Source organism: Eutrema salsugineum, unplaced genomic scaffold (assembly GCF_000478725.1).
Source record: "Eutrema salsugineum unplaced genomic scaffold, Eutsalg1_0 scaffold_5, whole genome shotgun sequence".
In the NCBI taxonomy this organism is placed as follows: domain Eukaryota; kingdom Viridiplantae; phylum Streptophyta; class Magnoliopsida; order Brassicales; family Brassicaceae; genus Eutrema; species Eutrema salsugineum.
This window is the reverse complement of record NW_006256612.1, coordinates 5,703,945-5,723,576: the sequence shown is the minus strand read 5'-3', so window position 1 is coordinate 5,723,576 and position 19,632 is coordinate 5,703,945. Positions and strand designations below refer to the sequence as shown.

At 36.5% G+C, this 19,632-nt stretch overlaps 4 protein-coding genes across 4 annotated transcripts; 3 read left to right on the top strand and 1 right to left on the bottom strand.

Moving 5' to 3' along the window:
- Positions 1-5,728: 5,728 nt before the first annotated feature.
- On the bottom strand, positions 5,729-6,597 carry LOC18992299. Its single transcript, XM_006415679.2, has one exon. It carries the CDS (start codon positions 6,499-6,501, stop codon positions 5,740-5,742), a length of 762 nt encoding a protein of 253 aa, XP_006415742.1. The 5' UTR covers positions 6,502-6,597; the 3' UTR covers positions 5,729-5,739.
- A 1,257-nt stretch (positions 6,598-7,854) lies between these two features.
- On the top strand, positions 7,855-11,406 carry LOC18992298 (glucose-1-phosphate adenylyltransferase large subunit 2, chloroplastic). Its single transcript, XM_006415678.2, has 13 exons — positions 7,855-8,428; positions 8,987-9,100; positions 9,188-9,361; positions 9,441-9,533; positions 9,613-9,696; positions 9,771-9,826; positions 9,919-10,012; positions 10,105-10,290; positions 10,385-10,465; positions 10,556-10,642; positions 10,731-10,942; positions 11,041-11,101; positions 11,186-11,406. Exons 1-13 carry the CDS (start codon positions 8,216-8,218, stop codon positions 11,285-11,287), a joined length of 1,557 nt encoding a protein of 518 aa, XP_006415741.1. The 5' UTR covers positions 7,855-8,215; the 3' UTR covers positions 11,288-11,406.
- Positions 11,407-12,445: 1,039 nt separating this feature from the next.
- LOC18992297 (pumilio homolog 15) lies at positions 12,446-14,468 on the top strand. The gene is made up of 5 exons (XM_024152233.1): positions 12,446-13,281; positions 13,366-13,528; positions 13,766-13,929; positions 14,036-14,285; positions 14,361-14,468. The coding sequence occupies exons 1-5, from the start codon at positions 12,446-12,448 to the stop codon at positions 14,466-14,468; spliced, it is 1,521 nt and encodes a 506-aa protein (XP_024008001.1).
- Positions 14,469-16,835: 2,367 nt separating this feature from the next.
- LOC18992296 lies at positions 16,836-19,163 on the top strand. Its single transcript, XM_006415676.2, has 3 exons — positions 16,836-17,305; positions 17,897-18,247; positions 18,335-19,163. The coding sequence occupies exons 1-3, from the start codon at positions 16,904-16,906 to the stop codon at positions 18,896-18,898; spliced, it is 1,317 nt and encodes a 438-aa protein (XP_006415739.1). The 5' UTR covers positions 16,836-16,903; the 3' UTR covers positions 18,899-19,163.
- The last annotated feature ends 469 nt before the right edge of the window (positions 19,164-19,632 follow it).

Here is a 19,632-nt window from a genome sequence, read left to right as displayed (position 1 = left end):
TCAGCAACTGATTCAAGGATCAAAGATGGAGAACAGGTTAAATCAGGTTACTCGGTGGTGGATGATAAATTGTGATATAAAAAACGTTTGGTAATTCCAGCAACTTCAGCATATATTCCACTGTTGATAACTGAGTTACATGAAGGGAAAGTGGGAGGACATTCGGGAATTTTGAAAACGTTGAAGCGGATACAACAATCATTTTACTGGGATGGCATGCGAGCAGATATTCAGAAATTTGTGACTGAGTGTAATGTGTGCCAGACACATAAATACTCTACATTGTCACCTGCGGGTCTACTCCAGCCATTACCAATACCTCAAGCCATTTGGGAGGAGCTCAGTATGGATTTTATAGAACGGTTGCCAGCTTCATCAGGAGTAAATGCTATCTTTGTGGTAGTGGATAGGCTGAGCAAGTATGGCCATTTCATCGGTCTCAAACATCCTTTTACAGTGGTGGATGTCGTGGATAAATTCATAAAGGACGTCGTGAGACTACATGGATTTCCAAAAGCTATAGTATCGGACCGTGATAGAATTTTCCTCAGTCAATTTTGGAAAGAATGTTTCAAGCAATCTGGAACAAAGTTGAAGTATAGCACGGCGTTTCATCCGGAAACAGACGGACAAACGGAGGTCCTAAACAGGTGTCTTGAAACATACTTGCGATGTCTTGCATCCTCACATCCGAGAACATGGGCAAAATATCTTCCTTGGGCTGAACTTTGGGTACAACACCAACTTTCACACTGCGCTAAAGACATCACCTTTTATAGTTGTATATGGACGTGAACCTCCTGCTATTGTGAAGTTTGAAGAAGGCTCTACAAATAACTTCGAGTTGGAAAAAATGCTTAAAGACCGTGATATGATGTTGCATCAGATTCAGGCACATCTATTACGGGCTCAACAACAGATGAAGACTCAGGCGGATAAACATAGAAGAGATGTGGAGTTCGAAGTGGGTTCACAGGTTTTTCTTAAGCTGCGACCATATCGTCAAATGTCCGTAGCTCGTCGGATATGCCAGAAACTTGCGGCTCGTTTTTATGGGCCATTTGAAGTTTTGGAGAGGATTGGCAAAGCAGCATATCGGCTTAAACTTCCTGATGGATCTCGCATACACCCCGTTTTCCATATCTCACAACTGAAAGCCGCATTGGGAAAAGACTATATGGTTCTGCCTTTGCCACAAGAACTTTCGGCTGATGATGAATTAGTGGTCGAACCAGAGGACTTATTGGACATGCGTTATAATTAGAAAGGTGCATTGGAAGTGTTGTTATCATGGAAGAATTTACCCTCGCACGAGACAAGTTGGATGCTTGCCAAGGAAGTGAAACAGCAGTTTGCAGACTTTGATCTTGAGGACAAGATCCGTTTTAAAGGGAGGGGGGGGGTATTGATAAGCCCTTCAATGTATACTCAAGACGAGAGAAGACAGTGAAAGAGTGAAGAGGTAAATAGAAGCAGCGCATGGAGCATGTGCGTGAAGAAGGAGAGAAATTAAAGTAGTATAAATAGAGAAAGTATTGTACGAGTAGAGGTATCGTATTTTGTATGTAGAAGAGCGTTATGAGCTTTGTATTCTGTTACGTACGTTATGAGTGCGTAACTGATACGGTTACAGATATGAGAGGAAAGATATTTTAGTATTGAACAATTATCCAGAGAAAGATAGATTATCGATAGAATTACATCAAAGTTCTATCACATTACCCATCGAGTTATCTGACTTTTTGTAGGATTGGACCCAAACACTTCTAAAAGTAGTCCGAGGAACCATAAGATCCATGCAAATGTTTGTTTCATATCAAGGAAAGAACACAAAAAAAGTAAATGCTTGGTGCTACATAATTCCATTAAACTAAACTATATTGGCGTTAAGTTAGTCCATAATACTAAATTAAATTACTGGTACTACTAAATAATTTGCTTAAACCGCAACGACAATGAGAAATAAACAAACCCCCACTTGGTTTCTAAACAATGTCATTAATTCAATCTTACATGATAAAAGAAAATTGGCATGAACACCTTTAGGCAAGTAGTTTAGGCCACTTTTGCTAGTTTTCGTTGCACTCAAAAATCTCTTTAATGTTCCAATGGATACCTAAGACCATCATTATCGCAGGATTTAGGATGGTTTCTTAGTCCCAAAAAAACAATTAAATATTGATTGAAACCCAATTAAATATTAACCAAAAAAAATATTTCTCACTATATATTTCTTGAGCTTTATCTAAACATTTATTTCTCTTGCTTTAAATTTGCATGCCATTAGCAAAATATATAAATCGATTATATCGACGTTGAAGAGTTTAACATACCAGTAGAAACTCTATAAATTAATACTCAATAAATTAATAAACACTATAAATTAATAATTTTTTATAGTTTGGAATTGTGCCGACACAATTCGATAAGATAATAAGATAATAACTTTAACAAAATTTATATGTAAATATATGGTCCCATTAATATCATAAATTAATATTTACCATAAACAAATTCTTGTTTAAACATATACATAAAATAATCTATTCGTATTTTAGTGATGTTTTCTATTCATTTAAATTAAATTTTTTTTGAAACTCATCTTAAATTTTAGAAAGAAACTTTTTAAAATTATACAATTTTTAAAAAAATTAATGAGAAATAAGAAATATTTTTTTTTTTGAAATTTATAAATTAATAACTCCATAAATTAATAAAATATCAAAGTTCTAATATTATTAATTTATACAGTTTTTACCGTCTATAGACAACAAAACGTGTTCTTATGGTGTAATGGTTAGCACTCTGGACTTTGAATCCAGCGACCTGGGTTCGACTTCTGGTTGGGCCTTACGTTTTTCTGAAGCCCATCAACGATCTCATCAAGGAGTAAATTTCCTTTCTTTTTTTTTTTTTTAACGTCTGTATTATTATTATTAAGAAGAACAGACATAGTCATTATGTAATACATTGATAATATTAGAGGGAACATAGCTATGAAAATAAAAGTTGCCATGATTTGAAACTTGTTGCTTAGCTAGAGAATCAGCCGGTTGATTTGCATTTCTTGGCACCCATGCAAATTTGACTTCTTGGAACTTCTTGCTCCATTCTCTCACTTCCCATACCCAGTTGTAGATTCCAAAGTTGATTGTTTTCCCCAAAATAAGATTAACCACCATTTGAGAGTCACCTTCAAAAACAACTTTCCGATATCCTTTGCACCAGCAATTTTGCAGAGCGAAAATAGTGCTTGAAACTCACATTCAAGTGCATTATTGGCCGATAAGTGTTTTGCTTGACCAGCTCCTAAGTAGATTCCTTTTTCATCTCTGATTATCCACCCTGCATTGTTGTATCTTTTGTTTGAACAATATGATCCGTCATAGTTGCACTTCACCCATCCCCTTAATGGTCGTTTCCAAAATGTTGTTTGACTTGTTGATGGTATGATATTGCGTTGAATTCGAGCTTGTCTGTTAGAGACCAAGTCAAAAGTATCCTGCCACTCCTTTGTATCATCTCTTGCCCATTGTATTAGTTGCCTCCATGAAGTTGTTTTTTTCTGGTAAATCAGAGTATTACGACTCTTCCATAACCTCCATAATATCCAGAAACCCAATTGATGAACATGTAGAGGCATTGTGTCATGTTGTGTGATCAGAATCTCCATTTTTTGTTCTAAAGATAAGACCGGATCAATGATGGAAAGGTTTGGATAACCTGAAGCTCTCCATGTGTTTTGTGCATAGTAGCATTCAAACATCACATGTGAAATAGTTTCCTCCCTGTTTTGGCATCTTGGACACTGAGAATTTCTGGTAATATGTCTTTTCCTAAGACACTCACCAATTGGTAATGCTTGTGAAAGCATCTTCCAGAGGAAATGTTTCAGTTTAGGAGCTGTATGCAGTTTCCATATTTTGGCTTTAAGAACTGAATCACCAGGTGGAGGGGTCGGTCTATTATCTGTGTTGGCATGTGTGGCTACCCAGTAAGCCGATTTGACTGTATAAAGACCTGAAGAATTGTAATGCCATCCTAAATAATCTCTTGTATTCCGGGCATTTATTCTCATAGCTAAGATGATGTTTGCATCTTCTTCAATTACCACACTTCGTATTTTCTCTTCATCCCACAGAAAGTTATCTGTTATCCAATCATTGACAAAGCAATGATCCGGATTTTGCTGTAGAGGTCTTGGAGGTCGAGGTGGTGTAGTAGGAAGCCAAGGGTCAATCCAGGCGCTCACTGTCTTTCCATTGCCAATATTGAATCTCAAACCTTTCAATAATAAGTCACGGCCTTGCAAAAGTGATTTTCCAGATATAGGAGTTTTTTCTCCCCTCTTTAGCAGTAAGTACACTCTGTTCCGAGAAGTATCTGCTTTTGAGAATCCTTGCCATTAAACAATGTGGATTCTGTAGAATTCTCCAAACCTGTTTCCCAAGTAAAGCTAGATTGAAGTTTTCAAAATCTCTGAATCCCAACCCCCCCCCCCTTCTTTTTTTGGTGTACATAGTCTGTTCCAAGCAAACCAATGCATACCTTTAGTATCACCTCCTTTACCCCACCAAAATTTGGCCAAAACCCCATTTATTTCTTCACAAATCCTTTTTGGAAGTTTGAAGACATTCATTGAGTACACAGGCATGGATATAGCAACTGATTTCAGTAAAATTTCTTTTCCTCCATGCGAAAGAAACTTTTTATCCCATCCTTGTGTTTTTGCTTGTACCTTTTCTAAGATATATTGAAATAGATCAGCCTTTTTCCTTCCAAATAATTCTGGAACTCCAAGATATTTTCCACCTCCTCCATCATTGTAGATGCCTAGCAATCTACGCATTTGAGTCTTGACATTATTGTGGACGCGAGAAGCAAATGTTATTGTAGATTTGTTAAGATTTATCGCTTGACCTGAGGTAGCTTCGTATAAAGCAAGCACTCTCTTTATAGCTCTGCCAGATTTTGGATTTGCCAAAGTAAATAAAAGGGAATCATCTGCAAATAAATAATAAATGGTTGACTGCAGGGCTGTGAATACTAATCTTTAAACACGGGATCTTTCTTTCTGTCATTGCTCTTAACATTTGATGTGAAAGTACCTCTGCACAAAGAATGAATAGATAAGGGCTTAGCGGATCTCCCTGTCTTAAGCCTCGTTTGGGTTGGATAAAACCCTTTGGATAACCATTAATTTGGACTGAATAGGTAACTGAGGCAACACAAGTCATAATCCACTGAATCCACTTCTGATCGAACCCCATTCTCTGCATTGTTTCTGTGAGGAATCTCCATTCCAATCTATCATATGCTTTGGTGATGTCTGTTTTCAAAGTCATGTATGACTTCGATTGACGTTTTCTTGCTTTGATGGAATGATATAGTTCATGTGCTATGATAATATTATCTGTTATCATTCGACCTGGAACAAAAGCAGCTTGGTTCTCTGCAACGATTCCATTCGGATGAGTCTTTAAATAAATGATTATCTTTCAGTTACACATATCTTACCTCTGGTAAAGGAAGTGATTAAGATAAGGGAACGTACAAGAAAGTTTTCACTCCTACTAGAAAAATATATGATTTACGTCCACTGTTACTAATGATCACAATTTCACAAGAAATATATATATCCAAACTCAACGTTAATCAAAGGCTAATAATAATACTATAATAATAGTGTTCCTAGCTAGAATAAACAAAAAAAAAAAAAAAAAAGCTAGAATAAACATTTCACGGCTTCATCCATTCCTTCAACAACATCTTCTTCTTCCCTGCTATAAAAGTCTCCACCGTTGATCGAAACTCATCGTTGCTCAGATCATCCATCTCGCACAACCGTCTCATGCTCCGGCCAAGATCTCCCCGTAGGTTAAGCCTCTCTGATCTCGACCTCCTGTAAATATGATGATCATCATGAGTCATAGTTGCGGGCAGAAAAGTCATTTCACGCTTCCTCCTTATAGCACGATCAGCTGTCTCCGCCACTGAACTGACCGCACGGACCATCTCTCGCCTCACCATTCGAGCCTCTCCGGCGGTTAAAATAGTTTCTTTATTCTCCAGAGTAACGGAGCTGAGAGAGTCCGTCGTCTTTGGCTTTACCTCTGAAGTCTTTTCTGCGTTTTCAGACGCCGAAGGTTTCGAGACTACGGCGGCGACAGGAGCAGCGGCGGAGGAGGAAACGTATTGAAAATACAGATCAGGTTCGATCATTAGCTTCTTCTTCTGGTGGTTAGATAAGGAGAATATCAGGGCTATGAGAACGTTCACGACTCCGAATATTATGAATATTCCGCCGGTCAAACCACCGGAAATAAGCCGGCGTAGATACTCACCGGCGGAGAGAGACGACGTAAACAAAGAGAGTATGAGTAACACGGCGACGAGAGCTTCAATAACAGGAAGAAACTTCCAAAACTTTCTCCTTCTCTCGAACCTCTTCATGGCAACAACTTTCTCAGCCGCAACATTCTCGGAAACAAACGAATCCATTTTAATTCTCTCTCTCTCTCTAAATTCTCTTGAGACAAATGAAGGTTTTAGTAAAGTGAATGGTCACTTTTTTTACTTGTCTAATCACACTAATGGAAATGAATCATTTGTTGAAGATGTTATATAGAGAGGTATAATTAAAGACATCTATATATAAGTGGTTGAATTATTGAAACAAATGGATATATCATATTTCTTTATAGTTTGGTCGTGGAAATTTGATGACTAAAAAAGCATTAGGTGAATAAGTCCAATTCCGGAAAAAGAAATAAAAAACTCATTATATGAAGAATCGATAGAATTATTGGAGACAATTTGAATAATAAAGTAATAATTAATAAAAGACTGAAGAATGGTTGGAAAGAGTTGGCAAAGAGAGAAAGAGCAGGTGAAGCTGCACTGTACAGCAACGACCGGGCCAATATATATAAGCACGCTTCGGGCAACGTACACCGCCGGACGAAACTTGACACGTGTTTTGTGTACCCCATTATTTTTTTGTACCTTCAATTACTACATTCATTGTACGTTTTTATATAATAATAGAGTATCACTTGTATTTTATCAGTGAGTCAGTGACTAGATTCATTAGTTATTTGAATATTACAAAAAAAAAGTGTCTGCAATGTAAAATGTAATCTTTAACATTTTTACCCAAAACAAAAAAAAAGTAAAATCATCTTCAGTTAAGGGATACTCTAAAACTATTATCCATCTGAATCTATTTTGTTTGGTTTATATAATAAAGTTTATGTTATCTATTGTAGTCAGACATTTCTACTTTATTTCAAAAGGATCAACTTATGTAATTTGTTCTATGTCAAAACAAAATATATTTTCATCCAATCAATAACAGTCTGTTTTTTTTTTCCATTTCTTTGAATATTCGGAGTTCTGGATTTTTTTCCTCACCATATTTTTGGAGTCTAAGGTGATTTGGTGAGTTACACTGTGTGGAATAGTAAATAATATATAGCCTTCAAGATTTAATTGGTCAACCGATGTACTTAGTTTTTAGAGTTCATGTAGCTCCAAAGTAGTTGTTACATAAACAGTAATCACGTTAAAGACCAAAATCAGATGATTAAGTTACCTAACAAGAATTTGACTTAATCGAATTGTAAATCCCGTTAAGGGAAACATATCTTTTTCATTTTCAGTGGTGGTAATGCCAATAATACCCCTTAGATATTTGCTATAGTTTTATGCTTTAAATGGACAACTGAAGAAGATACGCTGTGAAAAGTAGGCTCGGTTTTCAAAAACCCTTTTAGATTTTTGAGATTTCTTTCAAAAAAAAAAAAAACAATTCCGAGGGTTGGCGGTGTTCTCGTCAGAAGATCACGAGGATCATACGCATCACATTGCTTCTCTTTTTGTTTTTTTCTTTTGATAAATACACACATCTCTTTGTCTTTGATCTCGCTCACTTTTCCGTTTCTTCTACTGTCTAAAAGTTGAAAGCTCACACTCATTTCTCACCACTTGCGAGAACTTTCAGGGGGTGTTCCACTGTTAAATTAGTCGACTTGTTGATTCTATTCTCTACTCACAACCCTCAAATCGAATCTGGATATAAAAATTTTCACTTTTTGATCTGGGCATTTCTAAAGCTTTTTTTTTTTTAAGTTTCTGGTCTTCGTCTGCTCCTTCAGTTCCATTGATTGTTTTTACTTCGAGAAGTTGGAGAAAATCTGAGTTGTTCTAAGAAATTATGGAGTCTTACTGTTCAGCCATGAAGCTTCAGTGTACGAGTCCCTTTGGTATGAAGAAACAAGTTGTTTCTGAGAGACCAAGTGCGTTCTGGGGAGCCGAAGTTGTCAAGGCCAGTAATCTGAGGATACAGAAAATTAGCAGTGGACCTCAAAAGATCCAGACAAAGCTCATTTGCTCTGTTCTCACCCCATTTGTTGATCAAGAGTCTCATGTATGTATCTACACTTGCAATTCCAATTTTTCTTTTTATTGGCTATGTTGAACCTTGTATTCAGTGGATTGTAGTTTATGTTGTGCGTTGAAATAAGTTGAAGTCAGTTTTACTGGTCAATTTGAATTTGCCTGATTTCGTGTCCAATTTTTGTTGGAGTTTGAGTTGGACTGTGTTGTAATGACTTCTAATGGTGTTAAGAGTCCTTATAAACCCAAGGCCTGGTGACATTTGTGGATGACTTATGTAGAAGTTAAGGTTACTGATAAGCCAAGGCACAATGGGTCTACTTGAAGAAATGCAATAGCTCGAATTTGAGCTACAGGTCTACCATAGGTCCATAACTAGTCTAGAACTGAATGTAGCAGATTGTAACTTTTCTGAGTCGGTTAGGGAGCAGCTAGTGAGTGATGGATTTGTGAGGAGTGAGGAATCTTAATTGGTGTTGATTTGTAGGGCTTGGTTGGGCAAGAGAAGTTACAACTTCAACACAAGTTCCTAAGTAGCTATTTTTTCTTCCAAGTCCTTTTTTGATATAAAGAAGAAATGCATTTTCAGGAACCTCTCTTGAGAACTCCAAGAGCAGACCCAAAGAATGTAGCATCTATTATACTAGGTGGTGGTGCTGGGACTCGCTTGTTCCCTCTTACAAGCAAGAGAGCAAAACCTGCGGTGAGGAGCGTTTTGTTTTGCCCATTGTCTTTGATGATTCTCTGATTTTTATTGTCGATGAGGTTCCGAACTTGTTGATGAACGTAGGTGCCGATTGGAGGGTGTTACAGGCTCATAGATATACCGATGAGCAATTGCATCAACAGTGGTATTAGAAAGATCTTCATCTTAACTCAGTTCAACTCCTTCTCTCTCAATCGCCATCTTTCTCGCACTTACAACTTTGGAAATGGAGTTAATTTCGGTGATGGGTTTGTTGAGGTGATAGCATTACCCGCAATAGAATAGTTTTATCTTCCTGTGGTTTTGTTATTAAAGTGTTTCCTCTGTGAATGACTAGGTTCTTGCTGCAACACAAACTTCAGGAGATGCAGGAAAGAAGTGGTTTCAGGGAACTGCTGATGCTGTTAGGCAATTCATATGGGTCTTCGAGGTGCTCTTTTATTCTCTTTTAAGTGTTCTTGTCGGTGCATAAAAATGTGGTGGAAACATAATTTGGTGGTGTTTAACAGGATGCCAAGACAAAGAATGTGGAACATGTCTTGATCTTGTCTGGTGATCATCTCTATCGGATGGATTATATGAACTTTGTGCAGGTTTGTTTCATTCCTCTTATTTGTTTACACTGAGCTTCATGAGAGTTCTGTTTCATTTTTGTCTGCTTTTGCAGAAGCACATTGAGTCAAATGCTGATATCACAGTTTCTTGTCTTCCCATGGATGAGAGGTGTGTTTGAGGATCAATCATTAACCATGTTCTTGCCTTACTTTCTTGATTATTTTCTCCAGTTTTTTTATTTTACTTTTTCTTATTCACAGCCGTGCTTCGGATTATGGGCTCCTTAAAATTGACGAGTCTGGACAAATCGTTCAGTTCTCCGAAAAACCAAAGGGAAATGACTTACAGGCAATGGTAATGATTGTTTTTTTTTTTTTTCAAAACGTTCACAACGCAATTGCGCTTGCAATGTTACATGAACTTGTGTTTTTTTTCCGTGTTTTCAGCAAGTTGACACTTCAATTCTTGGGCTACCACCAAAAGAAGCTGCAGAATTCCCATACATTGCATCAATGGGTGTTTATGTGTTTAGAAAAGAGGTCTTACTTAAGCTTCTAAGATCGAGTTATCCTACTTCCAATGACTTTGGTTCTGAAATCATCCCATTGGCCGTAAAGGAGCATAATGTCCAGGTTTTTTGTTTTTTTCCTCTCTGTTTAGCTTAACATATCAGTCTTCTTCTTATATTTACTAACTTGCTGCTACATACAAAATGGAATTGGCTAGGCATTTTTGTTCAATGACTATTGGGAGGATATTGGAACCATAGGATCATTCTTTGATGCCAATTTAGCCCTCACGGAACAGGTTTTTACCGATCCTACTGTTTTTACCTCCATAACAGTTTTGTTGACTTGGTGAAATCTAATCATGCCATTAAATTTCTGTTTTTGGCAGCCTCCTAAATTCCAGTTTTACGATCCAAAAACACCCTTCTTCACTTCTCCACGATTCTTGCCACCTACCAAAGTTGATAAATGCAGGGTACGGCTTCTTGAATCCGTTTATCCCGTGACTCCAGTTGATGATTCATCGATTCTAACTATTTAAAATCTATTCTTGAAAATTGCAGATTCTTGATTCTATAGTTTCACATGGATGTTTCTTGAGAGAATGCAGTGTGCAACACTCTATTGTGGGCATACGATCACGTGTAGAGTCCGGAGTAGAGCTTCAGGATACGATGATGATGGGTGCAGATTTCTACCAAACGGAAGCTGAAATAGCTTCTCTGTTAGCAGAAAGGAAAGTTCCGATAGGGGTAGGCGAGAACACCAAGATCAGGTCAAAACTTTTTCTCTCTGAATAGAGACAATAAGGTTTCTTGAAGCATCTTTATCGTATAGTATATTCATCGTCTTGCTTGTGTTGTATTAATACAGGAACTGTATCATCGACAAGAACGCCAAGATCGGGAAGAACGTGGTCATAGCAAATGCAGATGTATGCTTTTTTGATAGATCTTTTGTTAATTTTCGAAGTGGTTTTTTGGTTGTCTGATGTTTGGTTTGTCTTTGGGTGTGGCAGGGCGTGGAAGAAGGAGATAGGCCAGAGGAAGGGTTTTACATAAGGTCAGGCATTACCGTTGTGGTGAAGAACGCAACCATTAGAGATGGTTTTGTTGTTTAGCTTTTAAACTCTCTCAGGAACCGTGTAAATCTCTTCTTGTTCTGTAAGTAGAGACGTTATGCTCGATTAATAGTTTTAATAAAATAAAGAGGGACAACGAGCGCCAGTTTTAATATATTTTTTACCGATTTAAAATGATTAAAAAAAGTTGTGGAAAAGATTACTATTCAGTTTCCTTTAAAGTAGGAAATAATAACAAAATTAACATCAGTTTCTTCATAAAAAGAAAGGGGTATCCTCGTTTCTTCTTTTTGTCAAAATTTAAAATGTGAGACTGATTCGCCAAATATATCTCTACTTGATCTAAAAATTGTAATCAATGCTTTTTATACATTTCTTAAAGTTACAATTACGTTTTCACTTAACACTCTTAATTTTTAAAGTAAAAAAAATTGCTCAACTTAAATGTCAAAACTATGTTATTAAATAAAAAAGTAAAACATTAAAACCATAAAAAAATTTAAAAATATATTATAATAATAAAATTTATATTTTGATCCATTTTTATTCTTATTTAGTTTACAAACATTTATATTATTGAAGTAGCTTTAAAATAAGTTTCAAGTTAAAAATTGAAAAAAAAACTAATGAATCAAATGCTGCTTTAAATTGAAAAGAAAAAAGAAAGAAAAGTAGGCCTATAAAATTTTGATAGGAAATTGCTTGGAAAAACCAATCAATTGGTGTAAAATAATTGTTGTGTTTTGTTTTATTTTTATTTAGTTATTGTTTTGTGATTTGTTACATGTGTCCAAATGAATAATCATGTATGATTAAGAAAAATTTATTTGCTAGGTGATGGAGACTTTTGACTGTATAACTGAAAAAAAAAAAGCATGGGACGAAGAAAGAAAAACCTTTTACTGTCACAAAGACTTGCATCATAGAGATTTTAAACATATATACAATTGTACATTAATTGATTTTCCACATTTTAATCACCCGTAATTACCTTAACAGCTTCTTCTAGTTATTGACTACATCTTTCATTAATATTTTTTCCTTTATATTTCCTTGTTTTCCTTTTTGATAAATCTCTAAAAAAACAATAGAAAATCTTTCTTGACAATATCTTTCCGTTTGAGATTTTCTCATACTTTCTCTCATAGATCTTATATTTTCTCCTTTGCTTCTTCTCCACGATCGGTCAGAGTTATGATGACTAACCAGAATGGAGGAGATGTGCACCCGGTGGTGGCTTCCTCGCCGTTGACTCCGGATCAGCATCAGCAGCTTCTACGGGAGAGACTCAGAGCTTATCACGACAGTATGTATTGTTTCTCCTTGAATGATTATTACTCTCTTGAAACCGGAGCTTCTCCATCTCCTTCTTTGTCAGATTTGCAAAGCCTAGAGTCTAGTTTTAGAAGATTAGATGTCACCGGTGTAAACGCTTGTCCACAGCCGCTGATTGATAATTGTCAAAGCAATCAGTTTCCTTTGAACGGTCGAGATCGTGGTATGAATGGCAATGAGTACTCGCTTCCTTTGAATTATCAGCAAGAGCAGTCGCAGAGATTGTTGTATCCAATGGATGATTGTGTTAATGGGTATAGAGCTCATAAGTCATATAATCATGGTTTTCACGGACGTAGCAATAATGGTGTGATGAGTTCTTCACGTACTGGCTTTAATGGAAATTTAGGAAACGTTCCTTTTTCTCCAAGTAATCTTTTTGTTCAAAGTCCTTGGAGTTATCATGATCTCTACACTATGTGTAGCTTTAGGGTTACGGCTACTACACTATCACGTGCTAAAGACCGTGGAGAGTCCCAACGGTTGCTAAAGGTGATTGCTGAAGGTTCAAGGAAGACGATTGATAAGATATTTGAAGATTTGGTCTCACAGGTCTGTGAGCTGATGATTGACCCTATTGGCCATGAAGTCCTTCAAAAGCTTTTTGAGAAATGCACCGATGAGCAGATCACTCGGGTTTTGGATATAGTAATTCAGCAACCTATTCAGTTTATTAGGATTTGTGGCGATTCTCATGGGTACGCACGCACTTCTGATATTCTTTCTTATGTCTATTTGATCTGTAATTGATTATCTGTATTTTTTTGTTTTGGTGATAGCAGAACTCATGCAATACAAGATTTGATGCGATGTCTTGGTTCTGATGAGCAAATTTCCCGCTTGATGGTAACTTTATGTCATGTTGCACTTGTTTTGACCAAGAGCATCAATGCGAACCATGTGATTTTGTTCTGCTTCACCCATTTTTCTCCTTCACAAAACAGAGTAAGCTTCTAAACAGTTACATAATTTCCAAGCCTAAATTTTTTTAGTGATATGTTGTAGAACCTCCAACAATAAGTATACAATGAAGACACCAGTTGTGGAGGTTTCACAACTCTATTGCTTGTATTACAAGAAAATGAGCAATGACAAGACCATAAATCTTATCTTTAGTTGGTTCGAACTTATATATAATTGTTGCTGACGTTTTTCTTGGTCTTTGTATTCTATACTTGACAGTATCTTCTTCAAGTGATAGCTCAAAATTGTTATCAAGTTGCAATTGATCAGTTTGGATGTTGCATGCTTCAACAATGCATTGGAAAATCCTATCAAGAAATAAGGGATCCTTTGATTGAGAAGATCATCACCCATTCTATGAGTCTATGCGTGAATTGCTACGGGTAAAATTATATGCATGGATTATACAAGTTACATGATTATCGGTTAAACATTATCTAGAACACATTTTTCTGCTCATGTTAAAGTCATCTTTGTTATTTTTGTCAGAAACTATGTAGTGCAGTTTGTGTTGGAGTTGGAAGATTTTCATGTGGCAGCTGCTCTCTCGAAATATTTCGATGGGAATTATGCCCAACTCTCTTGTGACAAGTATGGGAGTCACGCGGTGCAAAGGTGTTTGACAAGTAGACAATTTAACTCGAGGAAAATTGTAAACGAGCTGATAAGTGACATTGATTCACTTCTTGTGAATCCGTTTGGAAACTATGTGATTCAGACTGCATGGGTAGTATCTCAGGTAATATATGAACATGCTTTAGACTCGTTTTGTGTGAAATGATGAGCTTATCTTCTTTTCGCATGTCTTATATAGGCTGATATGCGAAATGCATTGTTGTACCATATAAAAAGGAATCATCCGTTCATGAGGTGCAACAGATATGGGAGGAAAGTGCTCGAGAAACTCAATCTTTGGACATAGACATGTTGTTTGAAATAGATGAGGAGGCTACGATTAGTAGTAATTGCTGTATCGTGTTGTTTTTTTTTTTTTGTGTGACTTTGACTCAGTGTTGTCGATGGTATCTGTTGGTTCTTTAATTATATGTTGTTTTTAGGTTTGTGTGGTAGGTCTCATTAGTCAGAATCTCCTCAGCCAGAGTCCTGTGTTTCTTTGTATCAGAATCATATTTTATTTATATGTTTTTTGCTTTGTTCATTACTTATTACGGACCTTGTGCTAGTGATCTTTGCGGCCCAACATTAGTACTTTGAGTTTTTCGAAAGATCAATCTTGTAATCGGGTACTCTTTTGCTTTCGCCTTTACGTTGTGGAATCGATTGCATTTACAGGACAATTTAGAAGCAATGAATTGTTGTACTATATTTATTATTTTGACATGCAAAACTGTAATGAACAGCTTTACTTTCGCTATATTAATAATTTGTTTTCAGGAATTTAAATTCGTATATTTTAATATAATAAATCTTTAGTCAACCACTAAACTAAGAAGATTTACTCTTTCATACATTTATTTTCCCATATTGAATGGATGAAGTTGTAATTCAATTAAATCGACTGAATTGAGTAAAACTCTTTTTTTTTTTTTGTAACTAGAGTAAAACTCATATTGAGTAAAACTCATATTGAGTAAAACTCATATTGAGTAAAACTCATATTGAGTAAAACTCATATTGCCGCGTTAATTATGACAGTAGGAGTTGTAAAACAAAACCCTTAATATATGTATATCATCATGAGTGATTACCAAGATTGGTGAATTATTAAAATTGATTAATCTTTTTTGTGTTAAGTAATGTCTATGTAAGGTTTTCTTATCTTTTATCTTTGTATATTTTTCGGTCTCCCAAAGATTGTTTGCAAAAAAGTTGTCATTATTATCAATGGACCAAACTCGCATGCTCAGCGTTTATCATCACCATTTATAATTACATACACCGACTCCTTTTTATTTTATCTATTTATATTCCCAGCCTCATGTCACCGTTAGTTCCCGCCTCACGTTGACGATATCAGAATATTTTATCATCATATGCACTTTAGTTTCTTTTCTTTCTTAGCTAGCTAACACAAACGAGCACAAAATCACACAAGTTTTTTTTTTTTTTTCATAAAAAGCTGTAATGATCGATTCGTCCCTTCAAGTGGGCCATTGGTATAGGCTTCTTCTTCACTATAATATTGTAGAATGAACGTCGATTTCTAATTTTTATGATAATGAAAGTGGTTCTCTAAAATTTCAATAATTACCGATAAATTTAGACTTATATATAATAAACACGTTCTATTTTGTATTTTATTTTAAAACTTAAAATAATTAATTAGAATTATGTTTTAAGATTTTAGAGTTTTGGTACTTTCTTATAAATAGGTTAATCATCTTTATTGAACTTGAACACACAAAAGTGCACTTGAGAGTCTAGAATAACCATCGAAAATGGTTATTGTGAGGTTAAAGATGACAATGAGCAACAAAATAATCACCGGATTTTCTAATTTGGTCCCATGAATTCAACCCCCTTTAACAAATTAAAAACTTCAGAAAAGCAAGACTCTTTTTGTATAAATTTGTGTTATGTTGACTTTTGGTGGCTCATGCTCATGCACAACCATACTCGTTTATACATTTGCTTTTAGCATCATCACACTCAATTGCGTGTTCTACCTTTAATTGCTATCTCTAAGGGCATGCCTTTCGTGTTCTTTAAGGCTAATTGCTCACTAATATATGCTGCTTTTAACTAAAGTATCGTAAATATATAATGATATATTCATTTACAATTTTAATAATACTTAGTTTTAACAAAACTTCTGTCCCATTAAGTGAAAAGACTCACATTTTAACAAAACTTCTGTCACATTAAGTGAAAAGACTCACTACTATATAAGACTACCATTTATATACTTTTGAAGTAGTTTTTGTCCTCGATATAGCTAGGGATTAATAAAACAAATTCTTCCTTTCTCACTTTTCTTCTTATCCAATGTGGACCGAGTTAGATATGAGAGAAAGAAGACAAATATTTTTTTGGTTTATATAAATAAATGGATAGTGTAAAACAATTTCAAAAGAAATAGTGGCATTATAATAATGAAACTTTAGGCCTTTTTATTATTTTCATGTCGAACAGTAGTATTTTCCAAGATTTGCAACCTAAATAAATAGCCAAAAACAAACAAAAACTAATTAAGAACTCGGAAATAGGTAATTAAAAATATCAAAAGAAATGGTTAACATTTAACAACGCGTCTTAACGAATTAAATTCGACATTTATATGCAACCTTCCCTTCAACGCAACATTTCTCTTCACTTTTTTTCTCAAGCTTTAGCACCAAACCCCTCCTCTCTCTCTCTCTCTCTCTGTCTCACTCACCAACACTTCCTTGTACGAGTATGGATAAGAAGCACGGTTTGTTCTCCAAGTCACATTCCCGGCGATCGCGATCCAAGAGCCCCGTGAGAGGCGTCTCTCCGATCATCATCCGTCGCCGGAAAGGTCGTTACGTCTCGCAACCGGACCGGCACATGTCTGAGATGCTCCCGCCGGTTATAGAAGGTCCTGATCCAGACGGAGAAGAATCCGGAAACAGTGGAGATTACTCGAGGTTCGAGAGACGGTGGTACAATTGGATGAAATGTCAGCTTCCGGTGGCTCCGCCTTCGGTATCTTCGTCTTCCGGCTTCAAACGGACGGATCTGAGGCTATTGCTCGGTGTTCTTGGCGCACCACTTGGTCCTGTGCACGTTAGTGCTCTGGATCTCCTTCCACATCTCTCCATCAAGAATACTCCCATGGTGAGCTTTCTTTCGCTCTTTTCTCACTCTCATGAACTCATTTTTAAGTTGTTTTCCTCAAATTAGGTCAGTGAGGCATCGAATTACTTGAAATTTGGAGGTTTTTCCCGAGGATTTATGCTCTTCTGTGCTATAGTCTTGGTTGAATTAGCTGAATCATTTTTTTTAATTGCAGACTAATAATGGAGAAGGATTGTGCAATTAATTGAGATTTGTCGCTCGTTTTTTATCTCTAATTGTTCAACGATATGTTTTGTCTCTACATAACTACTTTTGTTCATTCTGTTTGCCTTCTCTTTAGTCTGACGAGAGAATCACATAAATTCTCTTAGCAGAATTAGCTGCTTTACTGATCCTTCTTCCTCAAATTCTTACTCTCCTGCTTTCTGTCATTCTGTGAATCATGTATATGGTGCTAAAATCATCAATAACATGTAGATTTCACTTTAGACTTGAAGACAGAAAAAGGACTTCAGAACGTGGATTTTCCAGTTAGGAGAAAATGTCTAATCTGTGAGGCACATTATGAATGGTTGTCTCACTGTGTTCAGAGTCAAGTCTAATAACTCTTACGAAATACTTGAATTTCAGGAAACCTCCTCTGCGCAGTACATCCTTCAGCAGTATACGGCTGCATCAGGTGGTCAAAAGCTCCATAGTTCTGTGCAAAATGGGTATGTTATGGGAAGAATCAGAACAGTGGCCTCGGAGTTTGAGACAGGCTCAAAGGGTTCAAAGAGCAAGAACAACTCGTCGAAAGCTGTTGAGTCTGGAGGATTTGTGTTGTGGCATATGAATCCTGATATGTGGTATATGGAGCTTGTTCTTGGTGGGAGCAAGGTCCTTGCCGGTTGCGACGGGAAGCTTGTGTGGAGGCACACACCATGGCTTGGACCTCATGCTGCAAAAGGACCGGTTAGACCATTGCGACGCGCTCTTCAGGTCCGATATCTGGTCCCAAGGGAAGCCTTTGTCATCCATTTTCTCTTTGCTTGCGTAGCTAAAATTGTTACTGTTGTATACTTTCAGGGACTTGACCCAAGAACCACAGCGAACATGTTTGCAAATGCAAGGTGCATAGGAGAAAAAAAGATTGATGGAGAAGACTGTTTCATTCTCAAGCTATGTGCAGACCCGGCAACACTCAAAGCTAGAAGCGAAGGTGCATCAGAGACCATAAGACATACTTTGTTCGGTTACTTCAGCCAAAAAACCGGTCTTCTTGTTCACTTAGAAGACTCCCAATTAACCCGAATCCAAAACGTTGGAGGCGAAGCAGTTTACTGGGAGACGACCATCAATTCATACCTAGAAGACTACAAACCGATCGAAGGTATCGTGATAGCTCACTCTGGTAGATCCGTGGCTACACTTTTAAGGTTTGGAGATATGTCATCGGGACATAACACGAAGACGACAATGCAAGAAGCATGGGTCATCGATGAGATTGCGTTCAATGTCCCTGGGTTGTCTATGGATTGCTTCATTCCACCTTCTGAACTCAGATTCGATTCTCACGTTGAAGACTCATCTCAAGGCCCCAAAATTAAGACATTGCAGGGTTCAGTAGCGACCCGCCAGAAAAATGGCTGATGTCGGGAACAAGTTTCCAGTGAAGCTTGGGACGCAGGAGATTAATGTGTATAAACTCATTCAAAACAGTTTCTTCTACTTTGCTATTGTTGAGAAGCTAAAAAAATTCTTGTAGGAAGTTCCGTTGAAGATGTAAATAGAGCGTAGGGAGAATTTCGTTCTCTTTGCTGCATAATGTTAGAGGAATGTGTATAGTATCTATTTTTTTCAGGAACAACTTAGTAAGTCAGTCCAATTTTATTTTATTTTATATAGTTTCAAAGACTATGATTGATAGAAGAAACCCTAAAAATACTAATTTCCCTAAAAATACTAATTTCCCTGTTTTTTTTCTGTATCATCAATAAATCCAAAGTCAGTTGTAGTGTATATTGTAGCACAAACTAACCAACAATGTATAAGTTGTTATGCACCTACAGACCTACTATCTGTGTTCAAACCAAGAATCTGTTCGTTCGTTCACGAACTTTAGTCTGCAATTGAGCAGACCAATAGATAAACTTATCCTGTGATAATTCAGAGAGATTTTAATGAGATTCAGAAGAAACACTAGTCTACCATATCGGTCCGAAAACGGAGACTAGTTCGCAATGAACTTGTATAATGCGAGCAAAATACATATATGTTCAGTCAGACCAAGCTACGGGTTTGGTACGCAAGTAGATTAGTATGTCCGGTCCGGTCCGCTATCACAATCGAAAATCATTTTAGAAGTGTTCGTCGGTTTCACAAAT

Bases quoted from the DNA above. Each gene is read 5' to 3' on its own strand.
- LOC18992298 (XM_006415678.2), top strand. From the start codon at position 8,216: ATGGAGTCTTACTGTTCAGCCATGAAGCTTCAGTGTACGAGTCCCTTT. The intron at 10,013-10,104 runs GTAATGATTGTT...CCGTGTTTTCAG, and splicing joins GAAATGACTTACAGGCAATG to CAAGTTGACACTTCAATTCT. The intron at 11,102-11,185 runs GTATGCTTTTTT...TGGGTGTGGCAG, and splicing joins TGGTCATAGCAAATGCAGAT to GGCGTGGAAGAAGGAGATAG.
- LOC18992296 (XM_006415676.2), top strand. From the start codon at position 16,904: ATGGATAAGAAGCACGGTTTGTTCTCCAAGTCACATTCCCGGCGATCG. The intron at 17,306-17,896 runs GTGAGCTTTCTT...CTTGAATTTCAG, and splicing joins CCATCAAGAATACTCCCATG to GAAACCTCCTCTGCGCAGTA. The intron at 18,248-18,334 runs GTCCGATATCTG...GTATACTTTCAG, and splicing joins CATTGCGACGCGCTCTTCAG to GGACTTGACCCAAGAACCAC.
- LOC18992299 (XM_006415679.2), bottom strand. From the start codon at position 6,501: ATGGATTCGTTTGTTTCCGAGAATGTTGCGGCTGAGAAAGTTGTTGCC.
- LOC18992297 (XM_024152233.1), top strand. From the start codon at position 12,446: ATGACTAACCAGAATGGAGGAGATGTGCACCCGGTGGTGGCTTCCTCG. The intron at 13,282-13,365 runs GTACGCACGCAC...TGGTGATAGCAG, and splicing joins ATTTGTGGCGATTCTCATGG to AACTCATGCAATACAAGATT. The intron at 14,286-14,360 runs GTAATATATGAA...TGTCTTATATAG, and splicing joins CTGCATGGGTAGTATCTCAG to GCTGATATGCGAAATGCATT.